Below are 26,083 nucleotides of genomic sequence, written 5' to 3'. Positions count from 1 at the left end.
ACACACACACACACACACACACACACACACACACACACACACACACACAATGGAATATTATGCAGCCATCTAAAGGAATGCATTCTAGCCATTTGGAACGACATGGATGGAACTGGAGGGTGTTATGCTGAGTGAAATAAGTCAATCAGAGAAAGACATGTATCATATGACCTCACTGATATGAGGAATTCTTAATCCCAGGAAACAAACGGAGGGTTGCTGGAGTGGGGGTGGGGTGGGAGGGATGGGGTGGCTGGGTGATGGACATTGGGGAGGGTATGTGCTATGGTGAGCGCTGTGATTTGTACGACTCTTGAATCACACATCTGTACCTCTGAAACAAATAATGCAATATATGTTAACAAAAAAAAAAAAGAAGAAGAAGATAGCAGGAGGGGAAGAATGAAGGGGGGGAAATTGGAGGGGGAGACGAACCATGAGAGAAGATGGACTCTGAGAAACAAACTGAGGGTTCTAGAGGGGAGGGGGTGGGGGGATGGGTCAGCCTAGTGATGGGTATTAAAGAGGGCACGTTCTGCATGGAGCACTGGGTGTTATGCACAAACAATGAATCATGGAACACTACATCAAAAACTAATGATGTAATGTATGGTGATTAACATATCAATAAAAAATTTAAAGAAAAAAAAAGGAACACGGATTTCACACTGCCCTATCTCTGTGTGCCAAAGTCAGGTTTGACTTGATTTATGTTTCCCCTAACTTTATAAGAAATCCTCTCCACAGTACAAGAGAAAGAACACGCTGTGCTATAGAATCCAGTCAAGGTCAGGGAAACAAATGAATATCCTGATAGGCTTTAGAGAGGAACAGGAAGTTTAAAGTTTGAAATTGTTCATAAGTGACATCTACCCCATGACTCTTCTGGGATTATTAGTTATTTTCTGGAAATAACAGCTTTCTTCTGAGGTCGTATGGAGCCTCTACCTCCTACCCCATAAGAGATAAATTATTTTTAGATTTCAGGCAACATACAGAATTTGTTTGGAGATATGGGGGGATTTTTATTTTATTTAACCTACACGGTTACAGAATAACTAATATTAGAAGTCTAAGAGGAAGCTTATAATCAAATAATCCAATCTGTTGGCTTTATAGCCCATTAAGTGGATGTCCAGAGATCAGATCCCCTTGTTCAAGTCACTCAACTCAGAAACATTAAGTCAAATTAAAACCGTGTTCTGAAAATAAAGGCTTCACTTTGCATCTGTTTTTGCTCATAACTTCTCTGCCTCCAGTTCATTCCTTCCCCCCAATTCCCCTCACTTCCCATGGCCAAATTTACCTATATGTCGCCAAATGTTCCAAGTAAACTCCTAATTCCCTGAGGGAAATATGAACTGTCTTCCGTGATGGCCAAGAGAGCGCCTTTCACCTAACAGGCATAGAATCAGTGCCACAGAAAGAGACACAAATTATCTAAAGGAGAAGCTCTCACGTATCTTGGATGGCAGTGTGAATGAAACCACTCTGACAAGGGGCAGCATTTTTGGCATATATCTCAAAAGCCACAGGCTTGTGTATAAAATTTGAGTCAATAATCCCATTTTGATGAATATATCCTAGGGGAAAAAAATCTCAGGCAGTGAAACAACAATGAAGCTTTATGTATCAAGATACATAATAATGCTATTTATCTTGATAAACAGCATTATTTATCATCGGAAGAAAAAGTAAGCCCTAACGATAGTTCTTTACTTCAGTAATAATGGTTAAGTAAATTTTAATGCATATTATCAATGGAATATTACACAGTGATTTAGAATTGTGCTTGCAAAGAGATCTGATAGTAGCATTTAGTGGCAAGAGCATGAATACTAGTTTCAATCTCAGCTTCACTCCTTATTAGCTATGTGATATTGGGCAAGTTTCCATGAATACTATATAAATATAACTATTATGATTATTATCGTCAATGCCATTACTTATGCTAACCTGGGAGAATGAAATGTTTACACGGACTATACTGAGAGGAATAAAGCACTATATAGCTAATAATGATACTGGTTTTATGATCATGATCATAACTACCTAAATAAACCATTATATCAACCTACACTTTATGTGTCCCCACTGTAGTTTTGGTGCTCATGCAATGTTTTCATTATTGCTTGAGGGCCCATGGCTCTCTGCCCCTCCCCCAGTACTACCTGCAAGAGGAAGCCATACCCATAACCAGAGAGCAGAAGTGGCCACCAAGCATCTCCCTCTCTACCGTTCAGCGAGGGCCAGCTGCCAGTACTTTTCCTGAAAATAATCCAGCAGCAATGCCACTTGCCAGTATCCTGAGACTTTCCCAGCTCACATTTAATCCATCTTCTATGGGATAACACTCCATTTAGTGATTTAGGATACAATATAGTCCCCAGGATTAGAGAAAGGAGCTCTGGGTGTTTTAGGGGTGCAAGAAGAATGGGGGCACCTGACCATGGTGAGACTAGATGAAATCAACTTGAGATTTCTCACCAAGATAGAGAAGAAGGTCATGTGCCCTCTTCCCCCACAGTTGGATATCCCCAACTGTGACACTAAACAAAGAATAAAGATTGGGAGGAAATATATCAACATGTAAGCAGCGGCCATTTCTAACCAGTGGCACTACATTGGATTGTTTTTTTTTTCCTCCTTCCTTTTATTCTTCAGTATTTTCAAAATTTGTTTAACTGGCCATATACTAATCTTCACTATGGGGAAAAAATAAACTTTTTAAATGTGTAAAAATACAGGTCTCCTTCAAGTGTTTGAAAGTTTAGATGGCATGATGTCAAGTAAAAGTCATAACCTGACAGCTTTTCATATTAGAAATTTTCCAGAAGAAGTCCCTTGCATATCAAATTTAAAAACTGGGGACTTAGCAGTGGGAACTGAGAGGATTAGGGTTGTGGATGACACAAAGGGAAGAGAAAGCTGGCATATCAGGGATATTATGAAAGCCAATATACTTTTGACAAATTCAGGTTCAGAAAATGCCCCAAATGTGTACTGAGAAACATCGGATCCTTCAGAATGAGAAGTAAACCTAATGCATGCACATGGTAAGAGTAGAATAGTTGAAAAGTCATTGTACTTGTAACTTAGTATTGTCTTTTAAACCTGTCTATAAACAAAAAACAAGAAGAAAAATAAAAAATATATATAAAGTAATTCTTTTAACTGGCTCAAACTTTTAAAACTAACTCAAAAGTTTGAAAGCTCTGTGATGTTTAGAAGGGAAAAATTTTTCCACCTCTAAATACATTGGGGGGAAGTGTTTATTATCTCCAACTTTGAGAGTGACTAACTCTGGTGGAGAAACAATGAAAAGTTTCTGAATATTCTCCAAAAATGTGCCAACCATTTCGAGAGAATGTCCTAAGAATTTTGCAAATCTCCAAGATTTGTAAGTATGTTTTTAACAACATATTTGAACTCACCTAATGCAGTGACATCTCAATAATTTCAGTGACCACTATCAGGCCCCTTATAAACATAATTTAATGTTTAAGTAGAATCACACAGAGAAACAGCATGAATTAGCTGTTAAATCCAATCCTTCACCAAGTTCTGTTTGTTCTTGGACTCAAACACTCCGTGAGTTTGTGTACTGCTCTCCATGATCACTGCCTCTGCACTAGTGTGAATTCCCACTGTGTCTTGCCTCCATCAGTGAACCAAGCAAGATCATGTGGTGACAAGCATGGACACTGGTTCCAACCTGGTTCTCTACTTACTAGTTGTGTGACACTGGGCACTCATATTTTAATAAACTATAAAATGTTTCTTTATCCATCCCTGGCTGTTACACCTGTCGGTATTTGCACTGCATGCAAGTATCTATAGTCAAGGCAATTTCAGGTACTGGCTGGGAGCTCTCTGGCTGCATCACCTGTACCCTTCTCCTGAGCCATCCATCCATCAGCCAGGAACCTTTCCAAATATAAATATAAAATGTCACCTCCCTTTCTTAACCACTTGAGTAGCTCCCCATTGCTTTAAGGATTAAGGCTAAATTTTACATGTATAAGGTCCCTATCCCCTTCTCTATTTTCAGCTACCCTCACTTCCCCTGCTTTCTGTGCTCCAGTCATGCTGTCTTCTTTCAGCTCCTCAAACACTGGCTTCCTGAGAGCAGGGACCACATCTGGGTTTGCCCATCATTTTATTCCAGCACCCTGTGGAGTACCTAGAAAATGCTCCTATTGATAGTAACAGCTGACAGTTATGGAGCCCTTACTGTGCCTCAGATATCGTCCTAAAGTGCTTTATTTATATTACCTCACCACAATGGTATGCCGTCATTTCTATTACTATCCACATTTCACAGATGGGGAACTAAGGCTGACGAAGCCAAGAAACTTACTCCTGGTTTCAGGGTTAGTAACAGGATGGATCTGAACCTGGAAAAAAGAACCCTGGAGCCACTACAAGAAACCTTCCATAAATGTTTATTGAAGGATTAACTGAATAACTGTTCCAGAGTGCCGAATGGCTTGATTCTCAAATGCAAAAGATCCAAATCGGTGTATCAGTAAAATAAGAATGATCTCACATTAGTGGCCTTTGGAATTGCTTGAAATTAGTTAAAGTCAAAAGGTTAAAGCCAGGGCGCCTGGGTGGCTCAGATGGTTGAGCGTCTGCCTTCGGCTCAGGTCATGATCCCAGAGTCCTGGGATCGAGTCCCGCATCGGGCTCCCTGCTCTTTGGGAGCCTGCTTCTCCCTCTGCTTCTCTCTCTCTCTCTCTCTCTCTCTCTGTCTCTCATGAATAAATAAATAAAATCTTTAAAAAAAAAAAAAAAAAGGTTAAAGCCATGACAACAAGACTCTTATGTAGAGGATCTAAGATCATCTTCCCGATAGGAGATTCAACTGGTCACATATACTCTGGATTTTTCTACCGCTTTCACTGAATTTGACTGCTTCTTAGAAGAAGGCATCACACCTCATCCACTTCTGTGAATCATGAGTGACAGCTGACACTAGCCCTGTTTCATGGTAAACGCTCAGGTACAGGTGGTCAGAATGTCAGGCTCCATTACTAGTTAGAGAAGATCTTAAGCATCTGAACATTAAAAAGGAAACTGAAGAAACTAGCAAGGTCCTGAGACCTGGCTGACAAATAACCTAACTGGAAAAAAAATCCAATGGATTCAGAGACATGAATGGTTTCAGGTTCATTCATCATAGAGAAGGGGAGGCTAGGGAGGAGAACCCCTAAGATAGAGAGCTGCTTCTGAGGAGGAAGGACATCCTCTGATCTTCACTTCCCCAGAGAGGTAAGAGCTAAGAGGTAAGGCTTATTTAAATGCAGTGGTATTTGGGTTTTAAAAAACTACAGTGCCAAGAGCACCTGGGTGGCTCAGTTGGTTAAGCATCCAACTCTTGGTTTCAGCTCAGGTCATGATCTCAGGGTCATGAGATCGAGCCCCACATCAGGCTCTGTGGTCAGCACGGAGTCTGCTTGAGATTCTCTCCCTCTCCCTGTCCCCTTCCCTCTCTCTCTCTCTCTCAAATAAAAATAAAAAATCTATAAAAACCTGCAGTGCCAGACCTCATATTTTGATAAACTATAAAATACTTCTCTCACCCATCCCTGCCTTTCACACCCATCCATACTTGCACTGCATGCAAATGTGTGTAGAACTGGGACAATTTTGTGTACTGGGTTAAGAGCATGGACTTATATGTTGCTCAGACATCATCAACATTCTCATCGTTGCCACTCCGAGGACAGTTTTCTTCAATCCTCTGAGCTTCTGAGTCCTGATATGTGAAAAGGGAATACTTAAACCAATTCTTCCTAGAATTGTGAAGGAAACGGGAAAATGTAAAGTACTGAGCCCAGTGTCTGGCATATAATCGGGGTTTGAGTAATGGTAGCTGCTACTTTATCATCATCTGTGCTATTATTCCATTATTTTTCTCTGGAGGAGTTAGTTCATTTAAGGGGATAGGTGTTAACATCAAGCTGTACACAGCAGTCATTCCAAAGAGAGAGACAGAAAAAAACGATCATATAAAACATCCTTTCTAAAAGAACCGTCCCACATCGGAATAGTCACTGCCACATACAAGCTAAGAACACGGACTCTTCAGTCAGGCTGCCTGGGTTCATATCCAAACTCAAACTCTTCCTAGCTGTGAGGACAGAAGAAGTTACTTAACCTTTCTGTGCCTTGTTCATCTATAAAATAGGGTAATAATGGTACTTATCCTCTTGGTTCGTGATGATTCAAGGAGATGATATGAAAAGTGTCTAGCACATAGAAAGTGCTCAGCAAATGCTGTGGGTTTTGGGTTTTTGTTGTTGTTGTTTTAGTTTTAGGAATAAGAGGTTATTCAGCCTCTTATGCTAAATTTTACTACTATATGTTATACAGGGTATGTTCAGAATGCTTTGGGGATAGTTCCAATTTTTGCATTGAAAATTAATGTAGGCATTTATAGCCATGATCCATTTTAGAGGTTCTTAAAACGGAATCCGGGCTACACAGAGACATGTTAATATTTGTGTAAAAGAAGATTTTAAAAAATGTACTTGATTTTACACTAATTTTTTTAAATCAAAAGAAAGTAATTCCTAAAATGCATTTACCCTGAAAGCCCCAATATAAACACATGCAAGCCTGAAGGACAATATGGGTGAAAGAATGTACATCTTCTCCCATGCATGGAAAATACACATTTGTACAAAGGTAATTAAAACCTGCCTATCAATACAGGGCAACTAAATAAACTTCTTAAAGAAATATATTCCCCATGGATTTATGCACCCTTTTGCTCCAATATAACTTTATAACATTTAGTTTACAAAAATTGACTAAAAGGATATTTAGTACATTGCTTTGCAATGCAACATTTAATTTTATAGCATGGATAATGCATTTCTTTTTACAAATGTATCAGTTTCTTGATAGCATCAATAAGCTGCTTCAGCGTCATTAAATACTATGTGAGAAATGAGTAAAGTTTACAGATCTTGTTACCGAAACACACAGAATGATTTTCAGCTCATAAAGCCACTACATGGGTTACTTGCCCAGTGTGTGCAGCCCATATACTGAGGTTGAAAAGGAAAGCTTAGTCAATTTGAATGACAGGTTGTATACAAATCAATTCTTTCAATGGATTCTCAGCACCCATCAGATACAGATGAAACTGCCTCACACTCACCCAGTGCTCTGCATGTTCTAGTCCTGTTACCGCATCAGCCTCCTGCCCCGCTGCACTCCAACATGCAAAGTCCTTCCGGCCTCTGAGCCTGCACATAGGCTAGAACACAATTCCCGGCTTGGCCACCACCCTTCCAAACCACCATCTTGTTCAATTCCTATAAAATGACATCAACTCTATCAGAAGATCAAAAGGGACATCAGCTAATAACCACTCTTAGTTCAACCTACGATTACTTTCCCCATGATAGTCTTTCTTGACCCAGGAACGAGGTCATATTTACAAGTCATATGCTCTTCTGACACCCTGCATTACTTCACAGCATGTATCACCACTGTCATTAATTATTTGATTTAATCTATGCCTTCCCAATAGATTATAAAGACCAGGAGGACAGGAACCGAGTTTGTTTCTGCTTTGCTTTGGATTCACTGCCTACGATAATGCCTGAAACATAGTAGCCACTCAATGAATATTTGCTCAGTTTATATTATTCCTTACGTAACACTAAATGTCAAAGTATTATTGTAATTATCAGCCCATCTTGACACACTAATTCACAGTAAATGAACCCATATATTAGTTATTATGATGAGCGTAAAAGAAAGTATGCACATTTAAGGGCCAGGTAGATCTGGTTTCAAGTATCACCCCTGTAACTTGCTTGTTTTATATACCTTGAACAAGAAAACAGTTCCTCTAAACCTCATTTTTCTCATCTATTTAGATTTTTTTAAGATTTTATTTTTAAGTAACCTTTACACCCCACGTAGGGTTTGAACTCATGACCCCAGGGACTAAGAGTCACATGCTCTACTGACTGAGCCAGCCCAGCTCCTCTATTAAATTAGGTTTAATACCAGTTTTTCTCTCACAGTTCTTGTGAAGGTCTTTTTTTTTAATGCATAGAAGGCACTTATTATAGCCCTTTATATATTACAAACGTTAAGTAGAAATGCCTTTATATTAAAAGGAATTATCCTATCTCTAACCTGTCTACAATAAACTATGTTATAGATCATAAACAACATGAGACTAGTGATTGGAATGAAGAGAAAGTTGGTCTCTATCATGGAAGACTAAAAAATAACGTATTTTCTAAAAATTCCAATTCACTCATTCATTTGGGAACACCTAAAGATGAACTCTTCTTGATGAAATAATTGTATTCAAATCAGTTCTTTTCACTGAGTTAGAACTTGAGTAATGAAGACATTTTAAAAGTCATTGTAAGGAATGATAGAAAGTGTCACTCAATTAGGAGTGTTTATATTTATACTTAGAGTGTTCTTTAGGCCTTAAGGGGCAGTATAGGATGAGGTAGAAAGCTTTGGAGTTGGACCCGGAATCAAAGGTCATACACACTGCTCATTAGGTCACCTTGACAACATTACCTCAAGTTTCTGGGTTCAGTTGATTCTTCAACAAAATAAGGATAATACACTTGACTCCACAGAACTGAGGTAAAACTGAAGTAAAATTATATGCTAAGTGTCTAACATGGTATGTGGTACACAATCAACGTTCTAGAAAATGGCAGCTACCTGGGCCTACCTGAAAGTAAACTCTACCTCGAACTTCGCTTTCTTCAAGGCAGTTTAAAGTCGGCTTGCTCCCAAACTCTTTTCCTTTTAATGAAATTCCTATAATGTGATATTAACCCCACGGGATGATCAAAAGGAACATGTCTGACATTCAGTACATAAGCGGTTCAAGAAGGAAATTAAACCATTTACTGTATGTATAATTAGAAATAATATCAGTAGCTTATGATACTATCACAACATAATGTCATAAGAAAATCACTTCCTGGGCGCCTGGGTGGCTCAGTTGGTTAAGCGACTGCCTTCGGCTCAGGTCATGATCTTGGAGTCCCGGGATCGAGTCCCGCATCGGGCTTCCTGCTCAGCGAGGAGTCTGCTTCTCCCTCTGACCCTCCCCGCCTCTCATGTGCTCTCTCTCTCTCAAATAAAATCTTAAAATAAAAAAGAAAGAAAGAAAATCATTTCCCGCTGCTAGACAAACTTCAAAGTAAAGCGGAAGGACTGGTAGTGAGTTGGGGAGGAGGGAGAGAAAACGAAAATAGAATTTTAGAGGGATGAAAGAAAAAAATAAGATCTTGATGTTCCCTTCAAAAATAGCTTTCTTCCTGGGCACCCGGGTGGCTCAGTCGGTTAAGCCTCTGACTCTTGATTTCGACCCAGGTCATGATCTCAGGATTGTGAGATTGAGCTCTGAACCAGGCTCTGCAATGGACTCGGAGCCTGCTCAAGATTCTCTCTCTCCCTCTCCACCCTTCTTGCTCCCTCTCTTAAAAAGCTTTCTTCCCAGAAGACACGGTAATCTTGGAAATGGAACCATGGCTTTATGATAAGAGAATAAAACATTGATTATTCCTTCTAGAGATAGTTCATGCTGCTCTCTCCACAGCTCCATATTTATATACTCTTTAGACATATTTCATCAAAGGCGAACAAGGAAATACAGTGTTTTACAGCCTACCGTCCTCCTGATGACCTACTATCAGCCTTCTCCAAGGGACTGCTTGGGGGGCTTAACTTGTTCTCGTTCTCAGCAGTGTACTTTCTTGGTGTGTTAGCTCAGAAAATAGATTTTCAAATCTGGTTGGTTTCCTTTAATGCACATGCTATATTCATCAACATTTAGTAACTCCCTACACCATGATACACTCTAAACTTCTTTACCTGCATTACCTCCTTAAGCTTGACTACCATCTCATGAGATGTTTACTGTTTTATTCTTTTTTTTTTTTATGGATGAAGATACTTAGACTTGAGCAGTTGAGTCACTTTCTCAAAGTCTCTCAGTGGAAAATGAAAAGGTCAAAGTTCCAACTTAGAGCTGTCAGATTCTGTATGACCCGTGTTTTTTCCTACATATGCTTAATAGTGCTTCGTGTTTGGTTTCACATAAACTTTTTGTTTAGCTTGCTTCAATCTATGACAAACAGCCCTGAATCCTTCTGAGGTAAAAAAAAGAATAGACAACCATACTCACTTAATAAATAAAGCATAACAATACAAGGTTTACTTGTTTCCACCACTCACCAAATAAAATGTAATCTTGAGTGCAACTTGATCATCTGCATCAACCAGGCTGTTGAACCACAGTGTAATCTGCTTGTTAAAGCAGAGGTTCTGATGGACTGCTCTTCTGAAAGAATATGAAAGGCCTTTGGCTTTTCACTTGGAATTAAAGCTAGGGAGATGTGTCCGTACACTTTATCATGGTACCAATTATAGAACTAATGTTTCTGCCCTGGACTGCATTTTGAGGGATGTGTTTAGATCTGTCATTACTGCTGTTGGATGTTCAGGACAAAAAGCCAGAAAGAAACCATGCCTGGTTGAATTCAAAACAATTACACCTTTATTGTGAGCCACAGCTCTTTGGTGGGGTGTTATCTGAATTGAGTTTTGTCTTATGAAAACACACACGTGTGTGTGCATATATGTCCGTGTTCGGGGCTAGCTGCACATCATGGGTTAAATGACTGAAATATTTTCATCCACAGCAGATAGGTATAATCCTATTAAAGCTACACAGATACTAGCATCTTTTAAATTTCAATTACCCAAAGAGCTGTTAATGTTGACAACCATGACACCTGCCAGGAGAAAATGGTATCTCCGGATGCAGGGTCACCAAGCCCAATTCCAGCAGAGCAATAATGCAGTCAGGGGGTCTATTTTTAGAGCAAATATTTTTAAATTAAAGAACACTTAAATAAACTATATAACTGAATAGGAAATCAGAGGAAAAGGTACACTGTTAACTCAACACCCTAATTCTTCACAGAACCAATCTGTAGTGAAAGAATCTAATTCCCATTCATGGCATGGGACAAGATTAGAGAACTCAGACAGCTTTTATGCCTGCTGACATTGGCTCCTAGTGCCCCTTAATGTTATTAGGTCTCAGGGTCATGGTGGCAAAGTTAGGAGATATCACTGCTAATAAAAAATTTCCACACTCAGGTAGAAATAAAACTATTCCCTTCTTTCACCTCAAGCATAGTCACCTTGCACTCATTATTTCAGATAGTTTCCTATAATCTCCTTATCTCTAGAACTGGCATGAATCCAATTGCAGAGGACAACCTATGAAAAATGAGGGAATGAGCTTCCTCATTTATTAAATTAAGTCGATGAGAGTTTTCATCTGGCGAAGGGTCACTGAAAGGAGAGAATCCAGGCTGTTAATTTCAAGGGGAAGATTGCTCTCAGAACATCCCACTAGAAAGAAGATAAAAACACTGACATACTGCAATTAGTGCAGAGGCTCCTAGTGTACGTGGAGAAACACCACGTTTCCTAAACTTTCCATTGTCATTATCCTTTGGAAAGAATCAAAAAGGAGGTGCCCATGAACTCATGGGCAAGTTATGAACTAGTTTATGCTGTGATTTTCAGCTCTACTTCCTAACATGATTTATTGGGTGCACCTTTATTCCACCAGATGTTTCACTAAGTTCATCCACTTGTACAGATGAAATGACCCATCATGTCAGAAGATTGACCAACTGTTCCAATGAATTGATTAACTGTGCCAGTAGCATGACAATTTAGCTTGACTGAAAGACTTGGCTTTTGCACATGCAGAATTCTGAGTGTGAGATCCAAATGAAAAACAATAGGCTTCAACAGACAAAAAGTCCAAGGGCCTAAGCAGGCATTTCAGAGAAGAGGAAACTGGCTAATAAACATAATCTCAACCTCATTAGCAATTAAAAACAATAAGAAATGAAACATTAACAAATACCAATTTTCACTAAAGTTAGCAGACAGACTGATGAAAAAATAATTCATATCCTTTGACCCAGTAATTCCACTGTGAGTACGGTCTCTTCAGAGAACAATCCTTAATATGGAAAACAGAATGGGCACTAAGACATTTATTGCATTAGTTAGGATTATGAAAATTTAAAAGCTGAAATGTCCAAAAGTGCATAAAAGGCTAAGAAGACTACTGTAAATGCTCAAAATAGAATATGCAGCTATTTTCTTAAAATGCTTATGAAATATTTATAATAAATTAATATACACAAAATCTATATTCTCTAGACTATGCAGTGTATATGGTTTGGTAGCTTCTGTTCACCACATGGCTTTGTAACATAAGTCTTTGGCCCTGCTATTTATCATGTTCTTTTCATATCTTTTGGAAGCGTCCTTTTGATAAACACACCGCTGCATTTTACTTGCTAGAATGGCAATTATGATTAATTTGGATGCATTTATGCTTGTCACCCATCAGGCATCAAATGATTCTCTAAGTACCCCTAGAATCTATGTGCTTCTCCAGTCTTTTACAGTGTAACAATCCTTTAAATAGCAGATTTTTACTGCTAAATTAAATTTAAAATTCAATTACCATAAATAAGGAATAACACATCTGCATCTGCACATTTTTCTCACTGAGCTCAGAGTATAAATACATCATTTCTTATTTTCTTGATGGCTGTTGTCATTTCCCAGAAAAGATTGACCATACATTTGAGCAGAAAGTTAAATGTTACTTCCAAATACAGTAGTAAGCCTCAAGGGTTGTCTCTTAGAACCAACCACCACACCCCTGGAATTTTGGTGTCCTAGCAAGTCGTGGTGATCAAACTGGCTATCAGCAAACAAACAAAATCTGACCTGTTGTGTGTGACAGTGAAGACCCTCACCACAGTGTAACCTACCCACGGTCCAGTCTTCTTCCCCAATTGCTTCCTCACACAAGAGAAACTACTTAAAAGACCAAGATACCCGATGTCTTATCGTCCTTTCTTACACCATATTCCTCACTGTGGAATGCCTCCTATCTTCCACAACAATATTCCATAAGGAAATAAGTACACCACATATTTCTTGGGGCTTTTTATGTGCCAGGAAGTTTTAAAGTCACTTGGGATATATCTTCACAAAAAATAAACAAAGACCCCTGCCCTCACTGGCATTTGCATCCTAGAGCAGGGGAGACAGACAGAGAATGAGTAGATGATACAGAGTATCAGAACGGAGTAAATGCTAATTAAAAAAAGAAAGAAAAAGCAGAACAGGGCACAGGAGATACAATGTAAGCTATAAAGAAAATGTAGGCTCTAAATTAGCACAGAAATATGGGTTGGAAATGTCTGTGCTTTATAGAAAAGAGATAAATTTATTTTGAGGCAAGCTAAGTTGGTTTGTCCAATATCACACAGTTAGAGAGTTCAGTCCTAAGGACTAGATCTCAGCTCTCCTGGAGGCTATTCCAATGCTTTCCCATTGCTACTTCTGTGTTACATGGAGGTAAAGGGAATGGACTTGGGAATCAAAAGGACCAGGGTTCAAGCCCTGGCTCTGTCCCTTCAACAAGTTACTTAACCCTTTTGCCTAAAATGTTCCTATCGAGAAAATGAAGAGAATTACAGTATCTACAATTACAAACATGTACAAAGATAAAAGGAAATGATACACAGAAGGCATTTACACAGTGTCTGAAATATCAGCACACGTTGAATGGTATTGTAGCTTTGTTTTTAAGTGTGATTAGAATGCCAAACACCTATCACAATGAACAGTAGGTCCTAGCTGCAACATTAACATTAAATGAGCATCTATTATATGCAAGTTTTTGTTGCTCAGACACCTGTTATCACACAATGAGTAGACCGGGACTTTTCATGCCAGTGGCTATTTTATGTTGTTTTTATAGAAAGCGGACTCCTGGAAGGTTTCACTGGGGGGAAAAAAAAATCAATACTGTTTAGTGACCTAAACCAGTCAGAGATCAAACAAAGCTGGAGGTCATGGTGGCAGATGAAATTCTCCTTCTTTAAACAGTGAATTGACCTGGACATTAGTTCATCTTTGAGAAACACTGACTTTTCACAATGCCCTCTAATTTTCTGGAAGAATAAATGCTTCAATTTCCTCCATAATACACAAAATTATAGCAAGCCAGAGAACAGTATCCATTTTATAGGAAGAACATCTTTCTGAAATTTATCCAGGCCTTCAACAAGAGAAATCTGAAATATATCTTAAAGTATATTTTCTATCCACAAACATACATCTGTGTTTTTTCAGGTACTCCTCTGGCAATGTAATATTTTCTTCTGGACCTGAAGCACCTTGAGGGAAGGACCCATGTCTTATCTAGTTCTTCCTTTCCCACGGTTCCCAACACAGTGTTCCACTCACAGCAGGAATGCAACGGATGTCTGGTCAACACGTGAATCAATACAGATCGGAAGCCCTGGCTTATCCTTAGTTGCCAAGAAGAGTGCTGATATACCACAAAAAAAGGCAACAGTTCTACACATTTCTGTATAAAGGCAGAAGCTAGCATAACAATGTCATAGATACTGGCGGACCCTAATAAACCCACCTCCCCTGTAGAATTTCTTTCCACTTCAACTTTGGGCTTGGCTCTAAGACTTGCTCTGAGGTAATGACATCAAATGTAATATAAGCAGAGCTTGATAAGCACTTACTTGCATGTTGGGGCTTGTCTTTCTGGAATGCTTCCTCTTGGAACCCAACCACCACGCGGTAAGAAAGCCTGTCTAGCCTAATGATAAGGGAGAACAGAGACACGCCAGCCAATTAGCACCAATTGCCAGCCATGGGAATGAGGTTATTTTGGATGTTCCAGACTCTGATGAGCTCCATTCTGATTGTAGCCTCCTGCATGATCCCAGCCAACACCACAGCGAACAGAACAAATCACTGAGCCCAGATGACCCTCAAATCATAAAAAATAATGAATCATTGTTTAAAGCCAGAACACCTTGGGCTGGTTCAAAGTATAATAATAGATAACTGAAACATAAGTGAAAAGGTCACATGTTTAAGACCAGGACAAATGTGGGTCCTAGACCCCCTCTGCCACCTGCCAGTTCTGAGACCTTTTGGTCTACTGTAGATCCTATTAGTATTCCAATTTCTTTGTTTCTGTTGTAGAAAGACACCTTCCTCACAGAACTGTGAGAATTAAAATAACGCCATAGCTAGCAAGTACCCCCAAAATAGTTTGCTGCCACTGTGAGCATTACTAAGGTAATACAAATAATATAGGCTTCCTTTCTTTGTGGTGGTATTGATGCAAATCTCCTTTGGTAGTCCAAGCCAAGCTGTCTATTACATCACTACTTCTCACCTTCTCCTTAGTCTCTACCAGATGCACACATCAAGTGTTAGAAGAGTAAATGGAAACACTTCTATTTTAGACTAGCCTCCTGACTGCCCTCCTGGCCGCCACTCTTGTCCCCTCACCATTGTCCCTCATCCACTCTGCAGCCAAAATGACCAATCCAAAGTCCTAAACCATTTCCCATCCCTCTCCAGCTTTAAATTTACCTATGGCCTAGCACTAAAACCTGAATAAATTCCAAAGCCCTTCATCTGGCCCAGAGTCCTACACGGACTTATCACCGTATTCCTATCTCATGGCATGACCTTTCCTTCCCCTCCGCAATGTCCTCTCCAGCTAGGCTGTCATCTTCAAACACCCCAAGCTCATCTTGACTTGGGGCCCTGCCTCCAACATTCCTTCTACTTGGACAAGACGTTCACAGGTCTCCTGGCACTATTTGGAAGGCAACTCAGATGCCAAGTCAGAGAAACTTCTATCAGCTAAAGCAACGCCCACCCACAGTCTTTCTACCGCTAGTTGCTTTCAGTCACAACATCTACATTTTGTTCTGTTTTCCTTTCTTCCTAGCTCTTAGAACTTGACATAATATTCATTGTTTGTGTGTTTGCATGCTCACTGTCTGTTTTCCCTCTTGGAAAACCAAAGTCACATGAGAGCTAGGCTTCTGTCTTGTTCATTACTTGAGTCCCTTTGCCTACAGCAAAGGTTCAAAAATTATAGTCCACAGGTCTGTTTTTTTTTTTTTTCTTTATGGCACGTGAGCAAAGAATGGCTTTTACATTTTTTCATGATTGGAAAAAGTCAAAAGAAAAACAGTATTACATGACATGTGAAAATTATGTCAAATTTAAATTACAGTGTCCATAAATAACATTTTCTTAGAACACAGCCACGTTTATTGTCTATGGCTCCCATTGCTTTAAAATGGCAGAACTCAAGAGCTGCCACAGAGACCAGATGGCTCACAGAGCCTGAAGTATTTACTATTTGACTTTATACACACACAAACACACACACACACAGAGCTGACCATGGCCTAGTATCTGACTAACCTATACGGTCCCAAGGAATTTTTTTTTAAAGATTTTCTTTTTTTTTTTTTAAGATTTTATTTATTTATTTGAGAGAAAGAATGAGAGAGAGAGAGAGCACATGAGAGGGGGGAGGGTCAGAGGGAGAAGCAGACTCCCTGCTGAGCAGGGAGCCCGATGCGGGACTCGATCCCGAGACTCCAAGATCATGACCTGAGCCGAAGGCAGTCGCTTAACCAACTGAGCCACCCAGGCGCCCAAGGAATTTTTTTTTTTTAAACAGGAAAAAATGTCCAACAGGGAAATTTCCCAGGACCCAGGTAACATCTGACCAAGAATACTTGTCCCCATGAAAAGCCAGTTAAGTACAAGTTTCTCACAAGGTTCTTGGAAGTCTTCCAGGTTCTTTACTCTTCTCCAAATGCACTCCATTTCTGTGAGGAGCAGAATGCAGCGTCTGCATTCTCATCAAGTGTTCTAATTGATCCACACACAGTGGAAAGCTAAATGAACAGGAATGGAGATGTTTGGAAAAATTAAACACAGATTTCTTAATAAAGCTGAAAATAGCTTAATAAAGCTGAAAATAGGCTCCTGGCATCCCAAGGCGTGTTTATTTCTGTTTAAATAGATGACTTCCCATAGACTGTTATCAGCTCAGTGGGGATCCTAGGAGAGAAGTACTTTCCTCCTCCTGTGCTTTTTAAACTCTTTTCAGATGAAATTCAGCCAGAGACTATAAAAAGCATCTGTCAAGCTGGATGAAAACAATAACCATGGTCAACTAATGCTAATACTTTTAGCTGCCCATTTCTTGAGTGCTCTAAACAGACACCAAATAGTCTCTCATAGGAGAAGATGGAGAGGTTGACAAACAACCCTTTTTGCAGAAAGGTGGCTTCCAGGAAGATGATGATGAAAGTATCAGGCAGACCAATGACAGGGTCATTCTCATTAGGAAAGTAGCTGTCACTGCAGTGTGCTTCCTGACTTGAATCCAGCAGCAGGGTGAAGGTTTTGGCCATGGGCAAGTGTGGAAGGCACATGTCCTGCTACCACTGCAGACGAGGGGTGACTAGAACTATGACAAACCCCAGGCAGAGTCCGGGGCAATCAGGGGAATAGGTTGTGCCAATGGCAGCAGGAGGGATGACAGAGAAGGTCCTCGATAAGTCCTTAAATGAACACCAAGCCCCTTTCCAGAGGGAGTAGGAGATCAAGATTGTATCAGAGCAGGGGGTTCACTCTAGAACTCAGCACCACAGAAGAGAAGATGATGTGTTTCTAGAGATTGACTTCACTATCAAGGAGGCATCTGAGAGGAGATGGAGGAAACAAGAAGTGTGCCAGAAAGAACAAAGTGATGAAACATACTCACCAAGTGACTGACAGAAACACAAACAAGAAGAGAAAGGCTCTGAAGAAGCAGTAACTGGGCTGCGAAGTAGCTTAATAATAAACCTTCTTAATCTCAAGAATTAGAGCCAACTACGATGAGGGATCTAATCGGGTTAATTAATCAATGTAAAGGGTTTATCCTTCCAGAAAAAAATCACTTCATAGAAAAATCAGATGTTCACCTTAAATGTTGAAAATCCCACCTTAGAGATAATCAGGGCAAGCTTTTGCAGGTAAAATGAATTCAACAATAATTATATACAAAATAAGAAATGATGGGGGAGGGTGCCTGGGGCTCAGTCGGTTAAGCATCTGCCTTCGGCTCAGGTCATGATCCCGGGTCCTGGGATGGAGCCCCGCATCGGGCTCCCTGCTCAGTGGGGAGTCTGCTTCTCCCTCTCCCTCCACCTGCCCCTTTCCCTGCTTGTGCGTGTGCTCGGTCAAATAAATAAATAAAATCTTAAAAAAAAGAGAGAGATGATGGGGGGAAAGTAAAAGCTTTAAATATCAGGTAATGGGCAGGTGAAGGCTAATGATGGCAGCTCTAGAAGCTGATTCTCCATGCTTACCCATATGCCATCCTCCTCCTCTCTTCTTCCCCCTCCCCTCCCCCCACTCACTCTTGGAGGCACAACTTACTCTGGGGAGCTTTCTGATGTCCTTTCTCGTGTGTTCTCACAGCACTCCGCTTATGCCACTACTGCAGTACTCATTACGGTCCAGTCTAATTGCCCGATGACTATTGATTCTCAGCCCTCAAGAGAAAGGACATGGATTCTCCAAGTTGCATCCTTAGAGGCTTGCACAGTGCCCAGCTCAAGGCAAGAAGTCAGGGTATGGTGATTAACATAACATAATAAAAAAAAAAAAAAAACCTGTCTTATGAAGAGGGAAAAAAAAAAGTCAGCGGAGGACAAATGACATTGTGGAACAAGGGAATAAGAGAAAGAACAAATGAATGAAGTTACTAAGTAAACAAGGATCTTGCTGCTGGCAAGAATAAAATTGGGATCAAAATAACCTAATTCCATCACAGCATGAATACCCTGAAAAGGATCAATCCCAGAGACTTTTCTTACCCTGGAGAAAATGAGTTCTTTATAAGTCAGGCTTTGTAATATCTTTTTCTGATGCTTGGCATAAAGTTGATTTTCGGCATCATACCTTTTCACAGAAATTACATCTTTTATCAAGTTGAAAGATCAAAACAATATGAAGTATCTTAGGTGTGCTCTAGCCAAAGCCTTAAATAGTTAAATATAATTTCATTTGAAATTCTTTTGCATTTCCTTCCACAGTTCTACGTGTATACCCAGAAATCTCTACTTCTTCCTTTGCTATTATAGATTTCTGCACAATAACTTCAAAATCTTTTATTTTCCACAGAATGTTCCATTTAAGAGATAAGGTAAATGCCTGACTAGGAAGCAACCCCAAATATAAGGAGAATGATTCCCCTTTTATCAGTTAAAAGATATAAAAAAAGAAAGAAAGAAAAATATTCTGGGCAAAGTTGAATAACTTTGAGGACCATATTAAATAGACATCTCTGTATAATGTTTGATAGATTCAGTTATTATGCCTAGCTGTATTAAATACATATAGCCTACCTAATAGGCTATATGAAATAGATCAATTGAGAAATATTACTCTTTCTTTTTCCATGATATAAAGTAATTTCATTTAATCTCTTCCCATGCATCTTGACTTCAAGGTCCTCCCCAAAATAATCATTTTTCAAGTTCTCTAAAAGTTCCCAAACCTATCATCCCATCTGTCTAAGTTGTTTGAGATAAAGCACCTTTTGAATCTGTTTGATGCTTTCTTTGCACATTTCAAATGAAGTCACCAGAATCCAACTGTATAATGTTAGGACTTCTTATTTTCTCATTTGTCTAAAAGGTAAATATTTGTGATCTCTACATGGTGACCAAAAACTGAACTGTGTTATTAAGTGATTTTTAAAAGGCATATACATAATAATATACAATACTTGCAATTGTGAGAACACACTCCCAGGAATAATGACTAATTCTTTTTTGAGGGATTATTTTTTTTTGCCCCCGTTTAAATGTTATTATCCAGATAAATTCTATAAAAATCCTAAACTGGCATAGCTCATGTCATTTTTTTTTCTTCCTCCAAATAGCTTCTTATTGTTCAAAACAAAAGAACTGAGAGAATACCTGGTAATATGAGAACATTTATAAGGACTTGAATTTAAGGTAGTTCTTTTTCTCTGAGGGATAGAAAAGAGGGAAAATCCCTTATATTTGGACATATGTGATTCTCTCTCTCTCTTTTGTGGCAAAAGTCATTCACTTACATCTATTTTGCATGAAGTAGATTTGGCACTAAGTGTAGCAAACCAGATGTATAAGCTGATTAGAGCTCAGTCTAGAGTCTTCCCCTGCAGATACTGCTTTTATACTCAGGCTATGTTGGTTTTAAGCATTTTCAACAGTGGTAAAAAGCCATTCCAATTTTTTTAATTGCTTTTGTAAAGAGCCATTTTTTTCCATTTTAAATATATCTACTTTCTTTTCTCTTTGTTTCTTGGAGCAATCATAAATGCAATATATGTGGCTTCCCATATCAGTGTAAGCAAATTCATTTTCATATAAAGAACACTTTGGCACTTTGAGTTCCCATGTTATTCAGATTGTCAGGGAAACTCCAAGGACCAAGTGCCTTCCTCCAAAAAATGTCTAGCTCTGTAATCAGCTTCCTGCAGATATTTTTCAGATTCCCAACTGAGCCTATGGTAATATCCTTTTTTTTCAGCCTCTGTAATAATCCAGAACTGGATAAATTTCTTCAAAATTCTCTTATTTGCACAATATACCATACCATTCTTTTTTTTAGTTTCCACTTCATATCATTATTTTAGATGTTCTCATTTCAACAGCACATCATTTCTGTTCTAAGTTTTTGTCCCTGTCTGTCATTACCAAAAAGGAGTATTTATCATTTTGAAATGCCACCTCTCTTCAACACTTGACACTTGGTTCAGGTACCAGATAGTCTCATTTACCTGGATATTCTGCCTTTCTCATCCTGGGCTTATATGCAAAATGAGTGAGCTCTTTAAAAATTTCTTTAAGTCTGTGAATCTATGGAATTATTTTCCCAAGGAAAACATTGATCTATTGCTGAAACCTAATCCACATAACAGTATGACAAGTTCACACTGTACAAATCCTCTTGACCACTTGACACTGGGTTCTAGACCCACACTGCTAGAATTAGAACTCAAGCTTCACCTTCTGTTACTTGTGTGACCTCAGACAATTTTCTGAACCTCCCTGTGCCTCAGTTTTCTCATCTATAAAATGAGGATTACAATAATCATCTAACTGGCTTGACATGAGAATTAAATACATACAAAGCAGGAAGAATAATGCATGGCACAATATAAAGACAAAAAATTATAATAGCTATAATCATTGCCGTCCATCTAACTTGGTGTATGTTTACTTAGTACCTACTATATGCAAGGCAGTATGCTGGGTCATTCAAGATCCAGAACACTGGCTAAAATATGTTCCCTACCCTCGAGAAGTTATACAATGTATTAAGGCTCAAGTCGAGTAGATGAACAATTAATACAAGACAAAATGTGAAATGAAAGAGTTCAAAAGTCCAATAAAAGGTTTATGTGAGTTCAGAAAGAATAAAGGGAGTATAGCTGGATAGGGATAATGAGACAACTTTTCATAAAGGAGTTGCTATTTGAACTTTACCTTGAATAAGGGGTAGACTTATAATAGGCAGAGACTAAGTTGGGAATGTACTTAATGAGAGAAACAGCATCATGTGGGAGGAAAAGGGAGTATCTAGATGAGTGAAGAGGATACGTTGGCTAGAGCACATGGACAAACTAGGAAAAGCAAAACCCCTAGGAGCTGAAAGACAGCGTGGGCTAAAATTTTGGAGGCCCTTGAATACATTCCAAATTGAAGGAACCTGTGAGGCGGATTGAACGGATTAGTGGCAATCTAAACAATGCTTTAAGGAGATTGATCTGATGTCAATATTGAAATGGAGGAATGAAGGAAAAGAATGTGAAGATGAAGAACCCAGTTTTTCCTCTTCTGTTTCTTTGTGGTCTAAGCAGCTATGGTAAAACAAAATATAAGAAAATGGAATTAATAAAGTAAAAAAATTAAAATCAAGTAACAGAATAAGAAGAGAACATTTCATAGACAAAAAAATGCTCATGGCTTTTTTTGGTGCTTCCTAGTAGCCAAGATAACGGGGAACCTCTCAATGGATTACATATCTCACATTATCTGATAGAAGGACCCAAATTCATGGTGAAAATCAAGTTCTCCTAGTCCTCAGTTCTGAGAGGAATCTTCTGTGTTGACCTTTTAAGCAGATTGTTTCCCCCCCAATTCAGAACTGTCCCCTTACAAGATTTTGCATCCAAGACCTTGAGGAAAGCTGAAGTCAGAATGTTTAAAGCATCGTTCTATAAAAGCAAGTCTGTGTATACAGATGGCGGTGGGGGCAAATAATTATGGAGTGATGCAGTCGAGTTATCCAACTTTATATTGACCTTCACTGATATCAGAATTTGAGATTAGTTAGACAACGTTTTTAATAGTCCTCAAGAAAGTATACTGATGAGAGAAACATCACCTGGTCACTCTTTACAAACTCATGACAAATAATTACTTGTTTTAAGCCCACTAAGTTCTGAAGTGCTTTCTTATGCAGCTGTAGACAACTAGAGCAACCTTAATTTTTATAACAATTTTACAAAGGAAAGTATCTCTTATTTTACAAATGAGCAAACTGGAGATCAGAGAGGTTAAGCAGCTTATGCAGTGTCACAGAGCTCCTACGTGGAAGAGCTGAGATGAATGGCAGCTCTGGTACCTGAACGATTTGTAAGGCCATTAACTAACACAGAGCCATAATGAGGAGGAGTTAATTTGGAGAAAAATCAGACAATTTGTAGCTACTATTCTTTATAACATCAGGACTTTACAAGAAGCAGAGTAAACTGATAAAGCCCGAGATAAAATTATCCAATAAATGTTCAGAAATCTTCTCAGGAAACAGAGGCAGCCTGCCAACTACCTGTTTTACCGCCTTGAGGCCATTGGGGTTCTTTAGAGAGGAGCAGTCTTGTAAAGAAAGTTCATAGACTGAAGCCAGACAGGAATATTTTGCAACAGAGTAGTTCTTCCAGTTTTCTACTCCGCCTGTGAATTCAGGCCATTCTTTTTGTTTGTTTGTTTGTTTTTTTACGTTTCTTCCTATCTTCCTTCCAGTAATACTGAGAGTGAGCATAAAGAGCTGTCCCTGACCCAGGTTCTGAGGTTATAGTGGTGAACAGCTCCATCATTCCTGTAGCCAAAGAACGCACTGTATACTGAGGTTGATGAGAAGGAAAGCATGTGATGATAACCAGGGAGATGCACACGAGGTAGGATACACACAGAGCTCTGGGAGAACTGGGAGAGCTACGCCCCTCAATCTCAACAGGGAATGGAAAGAGAGTTAGTCAAGGAAGCTTCCCAAATGTGGTAATGATTACGTTTAGTCTTCTAAGATGAAAAGGAGATCTCTCTTGAAGGGGAGAGGAGCCAAGACCATGTGCAAAGGTCTGACCTAGAAAGGATATGCGGCTGCTTAACAATGAACTCTGTCTGCACTCTCTTTGGAGTGCCACACTTTGTTGTTACTAGGGTGAAGAAGAGAAGGGATGGAAATAGTGAACCTGGGGAAGGAAGCAGATCTCAGAACATGGGAGGTGTCCCATGCTATGTTCAGCTGACCTCCTAAGGCCAAAGGGAAGCTGCTGAATGAGAGGCTTTAAGTAGGGCAGTGACAAGATCCTATTTTCTTTTCGGAAAGATCTTACTGAGGGCATTGCAGAAGATAGATTTAAGAGAGCTAAACTATAGGCAGGACGCAAGTTAGAAATAACAGAAATTGTTAAGTTACCAATAATGAAAAAGGCTAATGAGAAAGGAGGGGTCAGAGAGTAAGAAGAAAGGTAACTGGATTCAAGAAATAAAAAAGTAGAGAAATAAGGGGCTTGATGGATAAGTAGGTATGACTTGCTCCACTTGTTGAATGTGAGTTATAAACCTGTTATATAAATGAAGCAACTTATCCAGTAAGTTCCAATGACAGTAATCAATTTAATTTGCCCAATTCTCCTCAGAATTATCTTTTAGAACGGTATAAAAGGGATAATAATGAATAATCTCGAGACACAGCAAGAACTTATCATGTGACAGTTACATTGCTACAGTTCTATATTTTCTCACTCAGTCCTCCCAATGACCCTAAGAGGTAGGTATGATGATTATCTCACTTTAAGAAATATGAGGCAGTACGTGCCAGGTCATTCATTTTTGGGGTGATTCAGTAAACATATATTGCTTATTTTGCTTATATCAGTCACTACGTTAGGGGCTACATAGGACAAGGGAATAGATTACATGGCATTTGCCCAAAAATGCTCATTGCTGGGGCGCCTGGGTGGCATCAGTCAGTTAAGCATCTGCCTTCGGCTCAGGTCATGATCCCAGGGTCATGAGATTGTGTCCCGCCATACTAGCCAGATTTCTCTGCAGGCTGATTTGCTGAATTTTGATGACCCAGATTAAGAGAAAATCAGTGTTCCAGGTTCTGAGAAAGCCTCAGGACTCCACACAAACAGCTCTGATTTACTCAGTGTATCCTATCATAGTGAAGTGTGAACTGTGGATTCAAATGGAGAAGAATTCCTCAATACATATAAAACACAATAGATGTGGCTAATTTAAGCAAGCAATGTTTATGGCATTCATGATGTTTTAATTTAATAGAAAAAATCAGATTTGATTTACTTCTCCTGTCTCTTCTGAGTTGGAGCAGGAGCTAGTTTATTCCAGAGTCCACATCAGCCGAGCTGGCTGGAGTTTCTAAGGGAGAAGAGGAAGGTAAAGAGTGGGAGAGACTTGGGGGGATAGCTCAGCCTCCAAGGCACTGACCATTTAATTGACAGTACTGATGTGGCTTATTATATTCTGAATGATGTCCAGTGTGGTACTCTGGCCTCCAGTGTCTGGAGTATGGACATCTTTCTTCTCCACGGATGCCAAGACGGCAGTGCGAATGGAGGTGGCATAGGAGTGGAGCTTGAGGTAATCCAGCATAACACAGCGTGCCAGCAGCAGGGCAGTAGGGTTAGCCATATTCTTATTGGCTAAATTTCTGCCTGATTGCCTTGAGGCTGTTTCAAACACTGCGTATGTATGGCCATAGTTCGCACCAGGCACAAGGCCCGCTCCCCCAACCAACCCTGTGCAGACATTGTTGACAATGTTGCCATAAAGATTGGGCATCACCATGACATCAAACTGCTGGGGCTGGGATACCAGCTGCATGGTGGTGTTATCCACAATCATGCCCTCGAAGGTGAGCTGAGGATAGCGGGAGGCCACTTCCCTGCAACACTGGAGAAAGAGACCATCTCCCAGTTTCATGATGTTGGCCTTGTGCACAGCTGTCACTTTCTTGCGCCCCATCTCTTGGGCCAGCTGGAAGGCATATTCAGCAATGCGCAAAGACTTGGCCTTGGTAATGATCTTGAGGCTCTCAATCACTCCTTTCACACTCTCATGCTCCAGGTTGCTGTATTCACCCTCTGTGTTTTCCCGAACAACTAAGATGTCTACGTCCTTGTGCCGGGTCTCCACGCCTGGCAGACTTTTAAAATGGATGACGTTGGCATAGAGATCTAGAGTGGTGCGAAACATGTTGTTACGGGATATGTGAGATGGTGGCAGCTTGTGGTTGGTTTCAATGTTGCCCTTCAAAGCCACACGGTTTCGGCGGACTGCCATGATGGCATTGCGAATGTCCTCTTCACCAGAAGTGGAGTTAACTGTCACCTCCACAAAGTCCACAGGCACACATGCATGTCTGAACACAGTCTTGACATGCAGCATAAGTTCAGGTCCAGGGCCATCCCCAGAAATCAGAGTCACAATGTGTCGCCCACCATACTTGGCTGATGGAGGAATACTGTGTTTAAAAGAGAAGCTCCTCAGTGAGGTCTCACAGCCAAATAAAATCTCCCAAGAAGGGCAGAGAGTAGAAGGTCGCAACACGGCCTTCACAGAGCAACTGGCAGCTGGCAGCATCTTCAGTGCCATGATCATGAAGCAGAGAGTAATTTATGTAAAAATATGCATTTTTCCTCTTGTTCTGAATCGGCTTCTTTTGGTGGAATTCTAGATCCTTAATTCTTGCTAGGTCACAACCATCTCTCCTTCCTTGTATTCTATTTTGACATTCTACTGCAGTGAGAGAACTAGCCAAGAAGTGA

General features: G+C 39.7%; 2 protein-coding genes across 5 annotated transcripts in view; one reads left to right on the top strand and one right to left on the bottom strand.

The window, feature by feature from the left end:
• The window catches only part of NELL1 (neural EGFL like 1), an 857,163-nt gene that overhangs the window by 575,740 nt on the left and 255,340 nt on the right, over nucleotides 1–26,083 (top strand). The window lies entirely within an intron of this gene.
• On the bottom strand, nucleotides 24,570–25,953 carry LOC112829610 (isocitrate dehydrogenase [NAD] subunit gamma, mitochondrial-like). Its single transcript, XM_025879300.2, has one exon. The coding sequence runs from the start codon at nucleotides 25,914–25,916 to the stop codon at nucleotides 24,747–24,749; it is 1,170 nt and encodes a 389-aa protein (XP_025735085.2). The 5' UTR covers nucleotides 25,917–25,953; the 3' UTR covers nucleotides 24,570–24,746.

Source organism: Callorhinus ursinus, unplaced genomic scaffold, assembly GCF_003265705.2.
Source record: "Callorhinus ursinus isolate GAN/ISIS: 27379988/994484 unplaced genomic scaffold, GSC_fseal_2.0 scaffold21, whole genome shotgun sequence".
In the NCBI taxonomy this organism is placed as follows: Eukaryota; Metazoa; Chordata; class Mammalia; order Carnivora; family Otariidae; genus Callorhinus; species Callorhinus ursinus.
Note: the sequence above shows the minus strand (reverse complement) of the source record. Positions and strands in the feature narration are given on the sequence as shown.

Excerpts from the sequence above, each read along its gene's own strand:
- LOC112829610 (XM_025879300.2), bottom strand. The coding sequence starts at position 25,916 with ATGATCATGGCACTGAAGATGCTGCCAGCTGCCAGTTGCTCTGTGAAG.